The 19,288-nt window shown below is 44.4% G+C and overlaps 1 protein-coding gene across 2 annotated transcripts in view; it reads right to left on the reverse strand.

The window, feature by feature from the left end:
* Positions 1–19,288, reverse strand: part of PTPRB (protein tyrosine phosphatase receptor type B) — a 115,740-nt gene that overhangs the window by 25,948 nt on the left and 70,504 nt on the right. For both annotated transcript variants that reach the window (XM_059186319.1, XM_059186320.1), the window contains 7 exons: positions 15,829–16,098; positions 12,156–12,419; positions 10,037–10,300; positions 9,025–9,306; positions 4,245–4,523; positions 3,614–3,763; positions 1,292–1,535 (listed from right to left, as the gene is read on the reverse strand). In XM_059186319.1, coding sequence (XP_059042302.1) covers positions 1,292–1,535; positions 3,614–3,763; positions 4,245–4,523; positions 9,025–9,306; positions 10,037–10,300; positions 12,156–12,419; positions 15,829–16,098 — 1,753 coding nt within the window. The remainder of the gene's footprint in view (positions 1–1,291; positions 1,536–3,613; positions 3,764–4,244; positions 4,524–9,024; positions 9,307–10,036; positions 10,301–12,155; positions 12,420–15,828; positions 16,099–19,288) is intronic.

Consider the following 19,288-nt stretch of genomic DNA (forward strand, 5'->3'; position numbering starts at 1 on the left):
GGACAACTCACAAACTGAATAGAGCCCTTGGGAGACTTCTGCTCAAATTTCCTTGAGCCAGTGTGACCAAGGAGCTGAGGCATCTCTTGATTCTTACAGAAACTGAGAGATTCCCTCATTCTGATCTCTTTCATATTTCTCCTTTGCTCTGTCTGAGCTCTCCCCTCCTTCAGGAAGGCTCATATGCTCTCTTCTTGAAGTGAACATCATTAATAAGTTTGCGTGTGTTTACTCTGGAGATGCCGACCTTGGCTGGGGTGGCAACAGCATTTCTGTGGTGAGCCTGGGGCAGAGGTATAGCTCGAGTTCTTGCCCAAGATGAGTCCTCTGTTTTAGGAAAACTCTCAGCCTGCCCATGTTGATTCCAGGGAGGGGCTAAGAATACTCTCACGTGTGATATCATATCACGTCTCCATTTGGAGCCTGCAGGAAAGTCTCTACTGAGATTCAGGGCTGATATTCAAAATACGTTAGAGTCAACAAGCCCTGGGCACCGACTAACCGGAGTAGACACTGGCCAAAGCGAACCTGATGGACTGCCATGCCAACCAGATGTCAGCTCTGCCAACACTCAAGACTGATCTTGGATGCTTATAGCTTATATCCAAGATGGCTGCCAAGAGTCTCTTTTTCTTGAGGACTCTGGTTGGGGATGCTGTGTACCTCTGCTTATACTTGCTTTCGGGGAGCACAGTGCAGGCCAATGGCACTGCGAATTCCAATGACTGGAAGGGCCCGTTGGCTGCAGTAATGCTCTCTGGGGCCAAACCAAACAGCTGCTCCTTCTCTTCTGTCTGCCTAGCAGGAGGAAATGGTACGCCCATACATGCAGGGCCCTTTCCTTTGAGAGTTCTGCCTGGACCAAAGAGCGCTTTCATCTTTCGGTGCCTTAGAAGATAAATAAGTAAGTGTAATGTCAGCCCTCACTAAAAGTAAAAGATGAAACTTCATCTTTCTTGGGTCTCCCTAAACTCAATCTTTCTGTTTGGACACTTTTACAGTATTAACATAGTAAATAAATTGTTTGATTTGTGCTAAAGAAGTGTGAAGAGAAAGAACGATCTTCGTATAATGGATTGGAGCTTTTGCACAACGCCAACGGCCTTCTTTACACATCACCCATGAATGGAGGCAGGAACTCAGACTTTATAAACTACCCAGGAACATGCACAGCACTGTGGTAATGCTGGTTAGTAATCTGCCAGAGCTCGGATGCATCAGATGCCCAGACAGCTGAGCCCCCTCTCCTGCATCTTGTCCCTTCTTGCAAAATGAAGGTAGTATGTCTAACCTGTAGGCAGTGCGTGGCTTCAGTGGCCCGTCGCAGAACTTTTGCTGGTTGGGATCGCATTTTCCACCCAGGCTCTCCATCTCTGCTCCCAGCTTAATGTTAAAACTCTTGGAGTTGCTGTCGGGACTTTCCGCACACTTGCTGGCAAAGTAATCGGTCTGATACATCCGAATGGAGGCGTTGTGTCTGTATTCTAGGTAGGAGGGCAGAGGGTGCTGCTGTTCTGGCTTCAACTCATCACTGCCTGCGGGGAGAAAACCCACGGTGAGCTGCTGGCTTTCTCGTGACCTGAGGGATCTCTCCCTAGGCTTCTAAGTCTGCCTCCCCTCTCCCACCATCTCCGGTCAGCTCCGAAGGGCAAACACTTTGATCTTGAAGGATGCTGTGAAAGTCTCCTAATGAAATTAATTTTAATCCACTTCTTCTAAAGTAAAAATTAAAAAGAGTGTGTATATACAACATTTAATACACACGCACGTGGATTTATATATAGACACAGACACACACCATGATATTTCTAGGAAATAAAACATGTGGGCTTGGGTAGTTAACTCATTGCATCAGATGGTAGACGTGTTTCAGACCTCCCGAAAGTTGGCCACTCCCCGCTGGGAGAGTCAACCCACTCAATAAGATCTCTGCCTTGCCAATGACCATTGTAGCTGAGCTAATAAGGAAATCCTCATGACCTAGGAAATAGGGAAGAGATAAGAAAAATCAAGTTCAAGGCCAGAGCAGTCACCTACAGGCACGCTCCCTGTGCCACACCCTGTCCGATCACAGCTCAGTGCACAGCTCTCTGTTATCTTGAGTACACTTTAATCCTGGCTCGAATTTGGCCCCTCCTGCAGCACGCTTCCCAGAACTCGCCCCGTCCACCCAGCTTGCTGTGTGTTTTGGCACCATAAACTCGTTTTGATGTTGGCTGGAGGAAGGCATAATTAGGAAGATAAATATTATGGAGATAGGACACCATTAGCCATGCACTTCGAGAAGTGGTTTTGCGGGGGTTCATCGCATTCTGGACTCTTGTTTAATAAAATTTGTTCAAAATGAGTGGGTCTTGGAAATATTACCTTGTTGACAGTAAATGAAATGGAATGTTGCCTTTGGGATGAACATATATGCTATGATTTACATTTATAGGAGACGGACTGTTATCTTAGATAGCCAGGGGAGCACAGCCCATCTCCACGGAACATCAATAACTGAAACCCACAAGGCTGCAGAACACAAGGCTGCCTGCTGGGGTGTGGCTTCCTTTTGGTCACTGCCTTACATTCATGTAGGAAACCATTATCTCCACTGCATCCTCATCAAATCTAACAATCTCTGCATAGTTCGCAGGTTTCTCTCTTAAATCCTTATCTGTAGATATAAGTAAATATACCTATTTGTGAGATGTAGGGACATCTGGGATGCACCCCTGACCCTTGGTATCATTTAATTAATTTTGCATAACCAACTTCAGTACAATTAAATAAAACGTCAAAGCACACGGACCCTTAGCTATCCCGTGAAACTAAAATCCTGTCTAGCCTAGGACCCGCTCCAGCACTGGTCGGGTTTAAAGCTTCTCACAGCCCACAAAGAGGTTAAAAGAACCAGGGGTGTGTAACACCTTAAACAATTTTGGAAAATCTAAGGCACGTCAAATACACGATGCTGCCGCAGACACACACGTTTTGGAGGAATCGGGCACAAGGCCTCCGTGGCAAACACGACCCTCCTCTAGGTGGTTTCACAAACGCCAACATAAGAAGCTCCAAGAAATCGTATTTGAGGTCGTATCCAACGTTGTTACAACTCTTACCTAGTATCTGCCTGGCATGTAGGAATGAGGTAGACAGCGAATAATTTCGTTGATGAGAAAATAAAATTCACTGTTGAAAATTCAGTAGAGAAAGGAAGACTGCCTTTCAGGATCATCTTTTCCCTCTGTTTAGCTCTTGAGTGTTTTCTGTGAATCGGTGGGTGGTTTGGAGCCTGTGCTTCCTTGGGCTGTTGGAGATCGGGGCAGGGAAGACACGAAGTACACGGGGCTGCTCGACGGCAGAGCCAAGAAGGAACCATCAGCACTGAGTGAGCCGTGGAGAAGGCTCTGGGGGTCACCACGGAGCCAGGGCTCTTCCAAGGAGCCCCGGCATCCCTACATGAGGCTATTTATGCTATGGATGCGGTTGCTACTATTATCATTCACCCATTTCGTAGTTAAATCCGGTGAGTAACAGGCTTTGCTGCTGAAAGAGCGTTTGAGTAGGTTTTGGGAACATCGCCGGCATCCAGGTGACCTTTGACGAAGCAGAGTCGGTGATCACTTACCATCCGCCTCCCTCACGACCACTGTGAAGTACTTCACAGCTCCGTTGGTGTCGCTGAACCAGCTGCAGTTGAAAGTGAAGTTGATGGAAGATTTGCTAATCAGCACATCCTTTTTATTCACCCGAATGTGCGGAGGTGGAGGAGGGGGCCCTGAAAAGGATAAAGAAGGAACCCAGGGGAGTCAGGACAATCAGTGACACGAGGGTCTCCACTTCCCTACATGGGTGTGTGTGTGGGGTGTGTGTGTGTGTGTGTGTGTGTTTAAAATTTACAATAAGAAAACCTCCTTCTCCTCTCCTGGAGGGAAGCAGAGGAAGTGATTTGCCAGAGGCACATTAAACATAACGAGAGGGGAGGATTTCCTGATGCTGTACCACCAAATTGCCCCAAAGCTCTGTGATACCTCTAGCTCTATCAGGCCAAGTGTTGTCTTGAAACATCAAAGTACTTGAAGACTGTTTAAATCATTTCCTGCCGGGATGCTTCACCTACACAGGAAAAATGTCTCCGGAGCCTGGAGGCTCTCCCATTCTCTTTTGCAAGCGACCCCAGGTCTGGCTCCTGGGAAGGTGAGCTGCGTGCCCGGTAGAACCGGGGGCTCGCTGCGTGCATCACCTCCAGAAACACTTACGGTCTATCATCGTGATGGTGCTGTCTTCCACCACCTCGCTGGTCATGCCGGCCGACTGCACCTTGATGGACACCAGGTACCTCTTGTGGGGCACAAGCATCATGATGTTGAGGAGAGATTTCTCTTTCTCCAGCTTTCTGGAAAACTCAACTTCCTGAGTGTCCATTTTCCGACATTCAATGCTATACCCGTCAAAGTCAGAGTCAGGAGGGATCCAAGAGCAGGCGATAGCCGTGGAGTTCTGAGGCCGGCAGTGCAGGTTTTGAATCTTGTCTGGCTCTACAGGGCAGAGAGGGACAGACATGTCACAACTCAGGAAGACTTTTTTTTTTTTTCTTCTTCTTCCTTCAGCTCCTTTGGGCCCAGTGTGCTGTGAGATCTACATAAGTCTTAAGATTTACTTGGATTACTTTTCAAGAAAGAAAACAATTCTTGGGGCGCCTGGGTGGCTCAGTGGGTTAAAGCCTCTGCCTTCAGCTCAGGTCGTGGTCTCAGGGTCCTGGGATCGAGCCCCACATCAGGCTCTCTTCTCAGCAGGGAGCCTGCTTCGCCCTCTCTCTCTGCCCTTTTCTCTGCCTCCTTATGATCTCTCTCTCTGTGTCAAATAAATAAAATCTTAAAAAAAGAAAGAAAGAAAGAAAGAAATTCTTAAGGATCTCCCAAGGAATTTCTGCTTCCCAGACCACACTCTGAGAGCCACTAAAAATTAAAATGCTGTCCTTTTAAAAAATCTCCTGGTGCCAGTGTGATCGGAAACACAAATACCCACTAAATATAGCGTCCACACTAAAATTAAGGGGCAGAAGTCAGGTGGAAGTTGGGGCTGAGTAGCCAGCAGGTTAGAATGGCAGCTTGGCCTGCCTGAATTCAGATTCTGTTTACCAGGGGTGGCTTCTTGAGCAAGTTACTTGCCGTGTCTGTGCCACATTTGTAAAGTGAGAAAATTAAGAGAAGCTACTTCCTGTGGGGACTGTGATGGGTCATAGAGTTGAACCAGGCACAGCCACCTAAAAATCTGTGTCTGGTATAGTAATTGCTCAATAAAAGCCAGCTCTTATGAGAAAAGACAAAAACAAAAACAAAGACATGGCATTGGTATATTAATTGCTCAATAAAAGCCAGCTTTTATGAGAAAATTAAGATATGGCATTGTTTCCTTGCTACCTTCTAGGCCCTGGCTCTGTCCCCCCCGCTTCCAGTCTCTGCCTTCCCTGTTCACAAGCCATCCTCCGGTTCAGTAACTGCTCGTGGTTCCCTGTATACACCATGCTCTTCCAGCCCCTGTGCTCATGGTCAGTCAGTTTCTCCGGCCTGAGACCGTGCCTGACCGATTAGGGACTCAATGAAGAGCGATCATGATCTCAGGGGTTGTTGTGCGTGACTCTACAAGGAGTAAGAGGTATAGTATGACAGATAAGCACCTAGCCGACCTGACCTCATAGGTTACCACCCAAACTCTAGGCCTCCCTGACCAGTGACAAGACCTCCCCATCTCTAATTACATCTGATGAAGCTAAATTGTATGATTTCGATACACAGGCTTTAAATTTGAATTTTTGCAACTAAGCCATTTCAAAAAGAAAAGGTCTCCATTCCCCTCTATGTTAAATCAGACGGGCTCTGGTCCTGTGTTTTAAGTGTGCCTTGGTGGGGGTCAGGGATGCTCTGCTGGGGTGACTTCCCTGAGGCTTCCTTTTCCTTGTCCCCTGTCCCTAGGAATTTCTAAGGAGGCTTCAGGTTCTTGAATAGAACTTGAAAATCTAGGTCTATACCACTCTATCTCATTCCAGGAGTCAAAAGTCTTGATAAATATTTAGTTTTAAAAGCTGCCCATTGTTTCATTGGCCACAGCAGAAAACAGAGTAACAATGATCAGATAGCACTAACCAGGGACATCAAACTCAGGAGCTCACAGAGTACTGCATATTATGGGGATAGATTAAAAAATAAAAAATAAGGCTAAAGACAGCTATATTTGACCAAATAGGGAAAACCCCTTCCATTTCATTGTTGGGTCTTTACTATCCCTGTTACAAATTTCATCCTTTTCTCTTTTCTCCACTTGCCCTTCCTCCCCAAACTCAAAGGTATGTTCAGGGGTGCCTGGGTGGCTCAGTCGATTAAGCGTCTGCCTTCAACCCCGATGATGATCTCAGGGTCCTGTGTTTGAGTTGGGCTCCCTGCTCAGTGGGGATCCTACTTCTCTCTCTCCCTCTGCTGCTTCCCCTCCTTGTGCTCTGAGATAAATAAGTAAAATCTTTAAAAAGAATAAAATGTATGTTTTTTCATAAACTTTGTTAGGTTTATGGTTACATAATTTTCAGGATCCAGCGCCAAGTGAAAAATGCAATACTCTGTGTTCAAACTATTAAGATTTCAAGATGGTGACAACAGAAAATTAAACGGAGTATGGGGTCCCTCTGAGCACAGGGCCTGTGGGTTGCACAGCTGGGAGCACTAGCTCCCCACTTCCACTTGCAGAATAGATCATCATCTGTTGCTCTGATTTGGCATAAAACCCCTCTTCTCCTGACACTGTCTCCTTAGTCACAGGACTCTTCGTCCTCAACAAGCGTGACTTTGAAACACTCGGCATCTTTGTGCCACTGGATGAATTTGTGTTTCATATCAAGGTCTAAAATATTTAGCTAAGTCATAACAGTTTAGGTAACAATGATTTTGAGAAAAAAAAAAAAAAACCTGGAGATTTTTTCAGGATAAGGGAATGGCCTTTGAGGCAAGCAGTACTTATGTCTTTTCAAACATTAACTCCTTGTTAATCTTTTGAACTCCTTCAAACCAAACCACAGCTGGAACCCAAAGATACCTTCTCTGTTTGGCCTCAGGGAAAGTCTTTAGAAACACCATGCCCGATTCATAATTCTGATAATTTACTCAAAGAATAATATGGAAATTTGCTTCAGCCTCTTTCCTCTGTTCTTTCTCCCCTCTCCTTTCTGCCTCTCAAGTCCACATGTCTTCTAAGATCTCCCGTCATAGCCCTGTTCACTAAGAAATAGGTACCTGCTATGGGTAAGGTGCCTTCCATACTGTGAACAGTATGGAAGTGAATTAGGCATCAGCCCTAAACTCTAGGAGGGGAGAGGAGTCTGAAACAGCCACAAAACAGGGTAGAAAGGAGAATGAACCAGAAGAAATGGACAGAGAAGGTGCTGGGTGGCGTGCTAGACAACTTTCTGGAGTTAATGGTGGACAGGAGTTAGTTAGCAAAGGCTTTCGGGCAGAGATGATACCTCACCAAGATATTGGGAAAGGGGCATTTCAGGCAGAGAAAAGTATGAATCCAGGCACCCAGGGTGGGGCTGGGAGGGGTGGGAAGGTAGAAGATCAGGAATTGCAAGTTGTTCATCATGGCTGGAGTAGATGTGAGAGACCCAGAATTGTGTAAGGATTCTACATGAGAATTATAAAGTTCTCTGTTGTTTAACTCTCTGTTACCTTGGGCTTTCAGTTACGCACAACCAAATCTAATCCTATCTAATGCAATCTTCAAAGTTCCATCAGTCATTCCTTATCAAACACAACCCTGAGTCCCTCTTCTTGCCAGCTGCTCTCCTTGTAGGCCTGCCCCATTTGGTAAAGGCCGCTCTTAAATTTCAGCACCCAGGACAGAATATAATACTCCAGAAGCCATCTGCTGAACCCCGCCTCTACTGAGTTCTTAAATTGAGCACACGTGTCGCATAACCCACAATAAGCCATCAAAAACCCATCTTGAGCTTGCAGTAAATGAAAATTCTTAGTTCTTTCTTGCCTATTTTTCTTGAGATTCAGCTATTCAATTTCAAATTGCTCTCTGGATACGATGTGGAGTGCAAATTATAATTACTATAACATTAATGTTTGCTGAATAGGTGAAACAGCTACCTACTTAAATTCCTAATTTTCAATGATCTATTTCATCAATAACCACTAACTCTCTGACCTGATCTTAGAAACTACACATATTGGTATTATTGAAAAATAAATATTTGGATTAAGGCTCCTATGCTGAAAACTTTCGTTTCTTCAAGGTTTGCTTTATCTATTCCAAAATGCCTTTGGGAAGAAACTGGTAGGTATTTCATTGTTGAAGCATTTTTATCTTTAGGATTTATCGCCACGTGTCCTAATGGATCCCTGTGTTTCTAGTTTGCCCCTTACAGTCTATATTCCACACTGTGCCCAGAGTGACTTCTTATAGTGTAAATCTGATTATGATATCTTGGCCGAAAATCCCTCAGTGACTCCAATTGATCAAGGATAAAGTTAAAGTCACTACCGTGGTTCTCAAGACATTTTATCACCTGACTCTCCTAATCCTTACTTTTTATGCTCTGGTCAACTACTTTCAGCTCCTCTGTCCCGCCTGATCTTGAAATATTTTATTCTCTACCTAGAATATTCTCCACTTCTTTCCCCATATCTACCTGGTGAATCTTACTCTTTGCTTAGGTTTTGGTTTGGAGACTGCTTCTTCCAGGAAGCTCTCTTGTACTGGGTTAGATGTCCCCACCATGAGTTTCTAGAGAGCCAAATACTTCTTTCCTCACAACTCCCACTGAACCGCAAGCTCCGTGAGGGAAAGATCATTTCTTTATTGTCCACTGTTGTTAATGTTGAAGGAATGAACAAGTCTATGTTGACGGCTGCTTGAATTCACATCTAACCAATCCCAAGTAAAAATGTGGATTTGAGCCATGCCTCACTGGAATAAGATGTCACAATACCTACTTTCCCTCCCTCTTAGGGGGAACCAAGAGTAGTAAACATGTCGTACTTGTCCTCACGGATCCAAATATCGGTCTGCTATAGGTTTTCCAGGAGTCGCCACTGACAGTCTTGACACTAAATTGATAGGATCTCCCTGGACGAAGACCATATATGATGCGTCCTTCTGATTTCCTGTTGCTATAGGGGTTGAAGACCGTGATTGCGTCTCTGGGGGACCACTGCAGCTCAAAGTCATCATAGTCTGTCCAGTCCGGTGGCCCCTTCCAGGTGATGGCCAAGGATGTGTTTGTAACATCAGCAAATGACATAAGACTGGGAGGAGTTGGGGCTGTACGTAGGAGAACATGAAAAAAAAATCACATAAACATGTCCATGCCATAACACATGCAGATAAGACAGCTGAGTAATGTCAGACATATGTCAAAGTACTTTGTAAGAAGAGGTACTATGAAAACCTAAACAGAAGCTTCTATCTGTAGTGTTTACTATGCATTAGGTACTCTCCTCAAATGTTTAATGCACATTTTCTTCAGTTTTCATAGCCAGAGTTTCCTTACTAGAGTACTGTGGAACAGGAGTGGGCCCTAATGGGTTACAAGTATGTACTGGTTCCATTAGATTTCTGAGGTGTGAGGGTTACAGTCCACTGACAGTTAACATCCAGAAGGCCTCGTTCATTGACCCCAGGGTGGCATTCAGACTAACATTGTCTGCATATGCCCAGGAAATAAAATATTTAGAAAGCACTGCCCATGGCAACACAATGATGATGTATATGATCATCCCTATTTTACACATAAGAAAACTGAGACTTAGAGATGCTCAGGACATTCCTAGCTTCACATTGGTAAGTGGCAGAGATAAGCTAAGGACCTAGATCATATTCCTAGATCTTCTGTGGTATGTTTGCGGTTAAGGTCTGTTTCCTTTATCATATAGTGCCTTTCCAAGTTCAGGAGCTAGCACATGGCACACCATTACTGATTTCCCTTTTTCTTACGAAAATGTAACTCAAATGTGTGCCACCAATACTAGCCTTTGGCAACTGGGTTTTTTACCTGTTCTGCTCTCCCCCGTGAGCTTGTTGCTGAGGTCCCCACTGTGAGTTACCACACACAGTGTGTACTTCCTTCCAGGAACAAGGCCATGGAAACGCCATTCGGTCAGGTCCTTGTCTCTCCAGTTCTCCTTCTTCGTGCCATTGGGGTTGTAGAGAATCAGCTCATAAAAGTCAAAGTCCCCGGAGGCGGGACTCCAGCTGAACCAGAGACTGTCTGTCATGTTTCGATTGGATCCTCTGAGGTTACTCACAGAAGCTGGGACTTAAACACAGTGAAAGCCTTTACTAAGAACGAGAGTTAGAAACAAAGGCATTTGGCCTACAGGTGAGGATATGAGTGATGTTGGGCATATAGGTAAGTAGTCCCAATTGTGGAGTCAGATCTGGCCTGTATTTGAGGGCATAGGTTTAGGGACATGTGGTCTAGAGCTGTGGTACAAATGAAAAGAAAAAGAACCACCACAGGGGTGCACGGGTGGCTCAGTGGGTGGTTAAGTGTCTGCCTTTCTCTCAGCTCAGGATCCCAGGGTCTGGCCCACATTGGACCCACATTGGACTTCCTGCTCAGTGGGGAGTCTGCTTCTCTCTCTGCCCTTCCCCGGGCTTGTGCGCACTCTCTCTCTATCTCTCAGATAAATAATAAAAATCTTAAAAAAAAAAACAAAAACAAAACACCGCAGGTGGTGACTTCTGTATGCTTGCCACATGTAGTCTGATAAACATCTAAAATGAGATCTTCAGAAATTATTTATTAAAACTGGTCACACAGTTTATAAATTAGCCTGTGAAAGGCCTGAAAGTGTTCACAGAAGGTGCCAACCCCTTCCAAGCTGGCCCATCTCTCCCAGGCCCCTCCCCCACACCCTCTGGGTGTCTCTGCTTCCCCTCCACCCTCTTGTAGGCTCTCCGTTCCCTCAACTCTTTCCTAGCCAAACTATATCAGTTGAGCCTCACTTGGAAGAAGAGTGCTAACTGTCAAGTCTACCACTGTGTAAATTAGTCATGCTGGCACCTGTCCCATGGGTATGTAAGTCTCGTTCTTCTCCAGAGTGAAGACTCTTGTCTCTCGATGGAGGAACTTTCAACATTAATGAGCAGAGAAGGGAAGATGTGCAGAGGGCAGATGGCCCTGGAAGTGGTAACACGGAGGCAATTCTACTCAGGCTCTAGGCTGATCTGGATCTGTTGCTCATTTTTATTCCCTTCCCCAAACACACTGAGATCTTCTGTTGGGCGCCTGGGATGCGTTCTCACACAGCTCCCCTCACCTGCAGGGCTCAGCTGAAATGCTTTCTCTGTCGAAAGTACTATCTTGTCCTGTCAAGTCTCTCTGTCATGCATGTTGTTTTTTTCTTTTTTAGACTTGAGGGTGTTCCCAAGTCATCTTCCTTAAAAATCTGCTGTCTGCCCCCTCTCCCCTGTGCCCATTCCCCCACCCCAGTCCCACGCTTATGTGGGCTCAGTGGATCAGGGGCCTCATCAGCACCATTCACGGTCATTGTCCAGCAGTGAGCCCCGCATGGCACAGAAAGCACTCAAAAACTATCATGAGATATCAAAAAAAATAACTGAATAGAAAGATAAGACAATGAACTCAAATTATGGGAAAAGAGTCAATTACATTTCTTACTGGCAGCCCAGAGAGCTCTCTCTCTCTCTCTCTCTCTCTCTCCTTTTCCTGCAATTCTTTGTGTTCAGTTCATGCTGTGCTTTGTCACGAAGCACTCATAGATTGGTCCTTTCCACAGTGGACCTTCTCCAGACCTGCCCTCTGCTCCATGAGTGTGGAAGTTTCCCAAGGGGAACAGTTTGAATGGAGCCACAATGGGCTACAACCCTCTTGTGGTGGTTAGCTGGCACATAGAGGAGCCAGATTCATTTTTCCACCAAACCCTATGAAGTCTACAAGTGGTGGCAACAGAGCAGAAACCGGGGCCAAGCTATTCTGGTACAGAATCAAAGATTGGTTTAGGGTCAAAAAGCCTGAAGATCACCAAGTTCATATAGAACTAGACCATGTATAGAACAGGAAACGAAGGACACAACACAGAAAAGCCAGTGAATACTGAGACAATTTCTCCGCTCTACATTCCTGCTTGGTTGGATCCGGGCCTTACCTGTTCGACCGAATATGAAAGATTCATTAGACAGCTCCCCACTGTGAGTTACGATCACCATTTTGTACATTCGGCCCTGCAGCAAGTTCTGGAAAGAGAAGCTCTGGACTTGTGGGTCAACCTGAGCTCTCTCCTGAAGCGTTCGGTCTGGGTTGTACAGAAAGATATTGTACCCGTTGAGCTCCCCTTCTGAGGTGGTCCAGCTGAAGGACAGGTGTCTGGTGGAGTTCTCTGTGATCCTCAGGTTGGTGACAGCAGCAGGGACTGCAAAAGTTGAGCCAAACAGTGAGACTGACTTTCGGCATGCCCCCAACACAGCCCAGGCCCGAGGACAGCAGGGACACACTACACAGCAGCCCAAAACACATTGTCTCTGCCTTCAGAAAATATCAACTTCATGGAGACCCCAAAACAAAGAAGACTGAATTTTGTGCATGACTGATGCTGAAACTGTTAACGAAAAAACCAAAATCAAAACAAACAAACAAACAAAAAAACCCCAAACAAAGAGAGAGAACAAAGAAAAACCAGTAAAGGGAAATGATCTTCAAAAACATTTTTTGGGTCTGAAATAAATGTTAATCTGACTTGTGTGACTCAATGTTTTTCTAACACTAAGAGCTACATCAGAAATTTAAAACAAAACAAAACAAAACACACATCTCTGAATGCCATCTAAAAGCTAAGGAATGGCCCACGGAGGTGAGGGCAGCAGGGAGGGAAGAGAAGTGGGAGAGAAAGAGAAAGTGGGCCGAAGGAGATTCAATTCAGGGGTTGAGGAAAGAGAAGCAAGAGAAAAACCAAAGTCATTAAAAAAAAAAAGAAAGAAAGAAAGAAAGAAAAAGATCGACCTTGGGATTCAATGACCCTCTCGGCCTTCAGTGGCACCCATTGGCAAAGTAATCAAGAGCCCTCAGAAGTGACCAGCTACCCAACTGTTTGCACAGGGGCTGCCTGATACTGCAGAAGTCTTGGGCTATCAGTGGGAACAGAACTGGACACCTGCCTTGGTCTCTCCTGGGTTCTCCTCCTTCTGCTCCAAACACTTCCTCTTTTGCTTTCTCCTTAAAAGCTGCTCTTTCCCATCACTCCAACCTTTGTCCTCTGCACGTTCCGTAACACAAGCTGAGGACCCAATTTCTTTTGCTTCATGGATTGCTATGGTCTGAATGTTTATGTCCCTTCCACCCCCGAATCATATGCTGAAACCTAACCCCCAAGGGGATGGTACTGGGGATGTGGCCGCGGGGAGGTGGTTATGTCATGAGGGTGAAGCCCTCATGAATGGGGGTAGTGCCCTTATAGAAGAGACACCGGAGAGCTCTCATGTCCTTCTACCATGTGAGGACACCGCAAGAAGATGCCAACCATGAACCAGGAAATGGGCCCCCAATGTACCCTGAATCTGCTGGTGACTTGATCTTGGACTTCCAGCCTCCAGACCCATGGGAAATACAAGTTTGTTGTTTAAGCCACCCAGTTTATGGTATTATTTCTTATTGCAGCCTAAACAGACTAAGACATGGATTTAATTGGAATTTTTGCCCAAATATTTATCTTCAGCTCACTCTTCTGAGCTTGGGCCATATTTTCAATTACCCGTGATCATCCCTTGCTGTAAGTCATCCAGACATCTCAAACTCAGTATGCAACTAAACCCTGTCCATTCCTCCTTGACACAGCCTCCTCCTACTTCTCTTATCTCAATTAATGACATCATCTTCTACCAGATACCCCAGGGGGTCATTCCGAAATCTTCTGTTCTTCCTTCCGTACTCTACTCAGATACCAAGTGCCATCTTATCTCACATAGAAATAGTTCTTGACTAAACCTACAATTCTTCAACAGGGCCCCTGTGGTGGTTTAGCTTTTGACCCTTATCATTTCTATAACTGCAATCATTTTATGACCCCAACTACCTATCTGATCACATCCCCCTACTTTGTTCTTGCTCTGCTCCAGCTATACTGGTCTCTTTACTGGTCCAACAGGCCAGACACACTCTTGCTTGAGTCTCTGCCTCACTGTTTGCTCTGCATGGGGATATTCTTCCCCCAAATACTGGCATAGCCCTTTCTCCCTTTTCTGCTCAGTTATCACCTTCTCGACAACACCTCTGAGGACTGTACTATCCAAAACTGTAAGCCTCTAACACTTGCTACCCCACTTTCCTGATATAATTTTCTCTTTGGTATTCACTACCATCTAACTTACTACACTCTTGACTTATTTATTGTGTGTATTATTTGCCTTTCTTTCCTACTAGAATATGAGCTTCATGACCATCAGGCTTTATTTTCCTCACTTCTGTGTATCCAGCATTTAGAAAGGTGCCTAGCACATAGTAGTTGCTCAGTGACAAATGATTTAATGAGTGAGTCTCTTCTCCATTCAATCTATTCCCCATGGCCATCTGATTTATCTTTTTTGAGGTACAAATTTTATTTCAAAACACTCCCTCTCCGGCTGAAAAACCTCGTATGGTCTCCTCACAGCTTATAAGGAAAAATAAATTCCCGAGGAAGGTGTGCCAGGCACTCTCTAACCTGGCTTCATTCTGCTCCCCCGGCCTCACCTCTCCTTCATGCCACCCTCACTTCATTCACCCGTGGCTTCTCACTGGTCCTTCTCACACCTCCCAGTCTTGCCAAAGGACAGGATCTCTGCACTGGGTTTCTTTCTACCTTCTCTTCACGTGCAGAATTGTTTCATCTTTCAGGATAGTACAGAAAGGTCCATTTTTATGAAGACCTCCCAATTCCACCCAACTTCCACGCTCTTCTTGATGTTGGATATTCCTTTCTTCTATATAGTCCTTATCACAATGTATCATCACCCTTAGTCTGTGTGTCTGTCTCCCCCACCAGTCAGTCAGCTCTTCCAGGACAAAGCATGCCAAGTTCATCTTCATGTTTCTGTCAGCATCACCCCCCTCCCTTTCAGATGGAGCTCCTTAATGAGTAAGCCATCAGACCAGGGTTGTTGTCTGAATAACGACCCCCAGAGGTGTCCATGTCCTAATCCCCAGAACCTGGGAATATGTTACCTTATGTGGCAAAGGGGACCTTATAGATGTGATTAAGGTAAGTATCTCCAGGCAGGGAGCTTAGGCTGGATTGTCCGGGTGGTGACCAATGTAATCACGAGAGTCCTGAAAAGATGGAAGAGGGAAGCAGAAGAGTAGAGAAAGAGATATGGCGACATACACAGAGGTTGGAATGATGCTATTGCTGGAAGGGGGCGTGAGCCAAGGAATGTGAGTGGCCTCTGGAGCCTGAAAAGGGCAAGGAGAGGATCTCCCCCTGAAGTATCTAGGAGAAGCACAGTCCTGCTGATACCTGAAGCCTCGATTTCAGCCCCATAGGACTCACTTTCAGTTTCTGACCTCCAGAACTCTAAGAAAATAAACTGGTGTTTGAAGTCACTAGGTCAGTGGTAACTTATCACAATGGCAGTAGGTTTTAATAATACATCTAAATTGGAGTGGGGTAGGCTGGAGCCCCCATGAAGAGGCTGACTGATGCAGAAGTGATAAATCACAGTGAACATCCCCATCGTGTCAAGAAATAGCTCTCCTCTCCCCGTGTAGCTTCATCCCTTTGACCCTGCGGCTCTGAAGGAATAGCACCCAGGGATGGGATCCGGGGCAAAGCGATGGGCTGTGCAGATTACCTGTGCGGCCCTCAGTCTGGGCTTCCTTGCTGAAGAGCCCTCCACTGACAGTCAAGATCTGTATCTTATATTTCTTTCCTGGCGTTAGGTCTTCAAATTTGTGCTGCTTGGCGGCAGCTGGCTCTGATGTGTTACTCAGAAGGATCCCCTTGTCGTTTAGAAGCAGGATCTCGTATCTTTCTGCCACACCGGCAGCTTTTTGCCAGCTTACTGTTAAGGAATGACTGCTGTATGCATTGTCTGCAATTATTCCCTGGACAGACGCTGGGACTGCAAAGAAAGAAGAGAAGCGAGGGCTGTTAGGTTCTGTCACTTAGGCTAAGCCAACTGAGAAAGCAGGTGAGAAAAACTTTAAATCAGTGGCAGAGAAAAGAGGTTGCCACCATTTCACTCATGTTCCATGGACACTTCCCATGTGCCCTTACGAGACAGTATTTCTTGGCCTAGATTATATGTACCCCTGCTTTGAGTCTCTATTTTTTTCCCCTCTGAATTTAGACAGGCTCTTGAAGTCAAACAAGTAGAAAAATTAGTGAAAGTGACTCTGATAAATATGCAAAGTGATTCAGATGTATGTATCTAGAAAGTGGAAGATGCTGAACAAATTTACATTCAGTGAATATCGCTTGGATGGTGGAATTATGTTTAGACTTTCGTTCCCAAGATTAACTCAAGTCAAACCTTTCAGCCTTGACCTAAGCAGTAGTATATCATAAATTTTTTTACTATGGCTCCTGATGGGAAAGGTAAAGTAGTATTATTTTTAGTAAGATTTTCTGTCCTAGGCTCATATTTTTTTTCTCATTCTACATAATCTTAGGAGATCTCATTCACTCCCATGGTTTGAATTGTTACCCATATGGTGACGACTCCCAAATTTAAACTTGCAGTTCAGATCTCTCTTCTATTTTTGCAAATGACATCTCTCCCTGCATGTTCCATCCAGTTCCTAAGAGGCCCAAATTGGACTCCTCAGCTCCCTCCTCATACCTCCTTACTGTCCTTTGTTCCTCTTGGCGCAAGTCAGAAACGTGGGTTGTCCCTCTTATACTACACATAATCAAACATGGGTCTTGTAATTTCTACATCCTACAACTTCTATCTCTTTGATCTATACACTTCTCTCCCTTCTCTGCCCACTACCACTCCCCTAGGACTACATCATCCCTCACTACATGATTGACCAGTGCCCTTCTTTCCTCACCTCCCACACTATATCTGCATGTTCTCATGGCAGCCCCAAGCAGATGGCCCTTCAATGGCTCTCCGTAATTCTAAACACCTTAGCAAGGCATACGAGGCCCTTCATGATTTGGTCCATCTACTTCATTGGCCATACGGCTCATCTTTACTCTAGCACACCACACAGTGTGTAGGTCCTCAGTGTGCTGTGCTTTCTCTCACCTTCAGGCCTTTGTTTTTTCTGCGGGAGCCAAGTCAACACCCATGTCACCAGGATAACTTCTTAGTGTCTATTTAAATGCTACTTTTCCCTGAAACCCTGTCATGGCTCTTCATGTTTGCTCCTAACACACCCCATTATTACTTTTATTTTAGAAGTTATCGTGTTGTAATTGTCTTTTTATTTCCCTGTCTCTATAACTAGATTATAAGCTTCTTGAGGTTGGGGGCTCTATTTTGCCACTGAATTCCCATTTTCTAGCATAGTGCTTGGTATGTGGTTGGAGAGATACATATATGAAATAGATACACAGGAGGGGACAGGACAGAAGCCCAGGCCCACGGCTAAATGAGTGGTTATGGGAACGGAATGCATCTGATAAGTATTCTACCGCAGTAGAGAAGGCAAAAGGTTTGGAGCCAGACAAACCTAGATTTGAGTTATAGCTCTTGATCTTATTACGTGCATCCTTGATAATGTTTTATAAGTGTTCTGGGCCTTACTTTCCTCATCTATAAGATGGAAATAAAGCTCTCTATCTTCTAATGTGACTGGAGATCATTTTTAAATGCCTGGCAGTTAGAAGGTGCTTTTAGCTAATTCGTGTTTTAAAAGTAGTATATTATTGGTAATATTAATATAAAGAGGCACATTATTCCTTCATTTGTTACTTATTCTTGTAACAAATGAAGTAAATGGCATAGGTGTTCATTTTTTTTTTAAATTTGCGAAGGGTGGCAATCCTTATATCAGATCAATTAGATTTTAAGCCAAAGACTGTAATAAGAGATGAGGAAGGACACTATATCATACTCAAAGGATCTGTCCAACAAGAAGATTTAACAATTTTAAATATCTATGCCCCCAACGTGGGAGCAGCCAACTATATAAACCAATTAATAACAAAATCAAAGAAACACATAAACAACAATACAATAATAGTAGGGGACTTTAATATTCCCCTCACTGAAATGGACAGGTCATCCAAGCAAAAGATCAGCAAGGAAATAAAGGCCTTAAATGACACACTGGACCAGATGGACATCACAGATATATTCAGAATATTTCATCCCAAAGCAACAGAATACACATTCTTCTCTAGTGCACATGGTACATTCTCCAGAATAGATCACATCCTCGGTCCTAAATCAGGACTCAACCGGTATCAAAAGATTGGGATCATTCCCTGCATATTTACAGACCACAAAGCTCTAAAGCTAGAACTCAACCACAAAAGGAAGTTTGGAAAGAACCCAAATACATGGAGACTAAACAGTATCCTTCTAAAGAATGAATGGGTCAACCGGGAAATTAAAGAAGAATTGAAAAAAATCATGGAAACAAATGATAATGAAAATACAACGGTTCAAAATCTGTGGGACACAACAAAGGCAGTCCTGAGAGGAAAATATATAGCGGTACAAGCCTTTCTCAAGAAACAAGAAAGGTCTCAGGTACACAACCTAACCCTACACCTAAAGGAGCTGGAGAAGGAACAAGAAAGAAACCCTAAGCCCAGCAGGAGAAGAGAAATCATAAAGATCAGAGCAGAAATCAATGAAATAGAAACCAAAAAAACAATAGAACAAATCAACGAAACTAGGAGCTGGTTCTTTGAAAGAATTAATAAAATTGATAAACCCCTGGCCCGACTTATCAAAAAGAAAAGAGAAAGGACCCAAATAAATAAAATCATGAATGAAAGAGGAGAGATCACAACTAACACCAAGGAAATACAAACTATTATAAGAACATACTATGAGCAACTCTACGGCAATAAATTTGACAATCTGGAAGAAATGGATGCATTCCTAGAAACATATAAACTACCACAACTGAACCATGAAGAAATAGAAAGCCTGAACAGACCCATAACCAGTAAGGAGATTGAAACAGTCATTAAAAATCTCCAAACAAACAAAAGCCCAGGGCCAGACGGCTTCCCGGGGGAATTCTACCAAACATTTAAAGAAGAACTAATTCCTATTCTCCTGAAACTGTTCCAAAAAATAGAAATGGAAGGAAAACTTCCAAACTCATTTTATGAGGCCAGCATCA

Source organism: Mustela lutreola, chromosome 8, assembly GCF_030435805.1.
Source record: "Mustela lutreola isolate mMusLut2 chromosome 8, mMusLut2.pri, whole genome shotgun sequence".
Lineage (NCBI taxonomy): Eukaryota > Metazoa > Chordata > Mammalia > Carnivora > Mustelidae > Mustela > Mustela lutreola.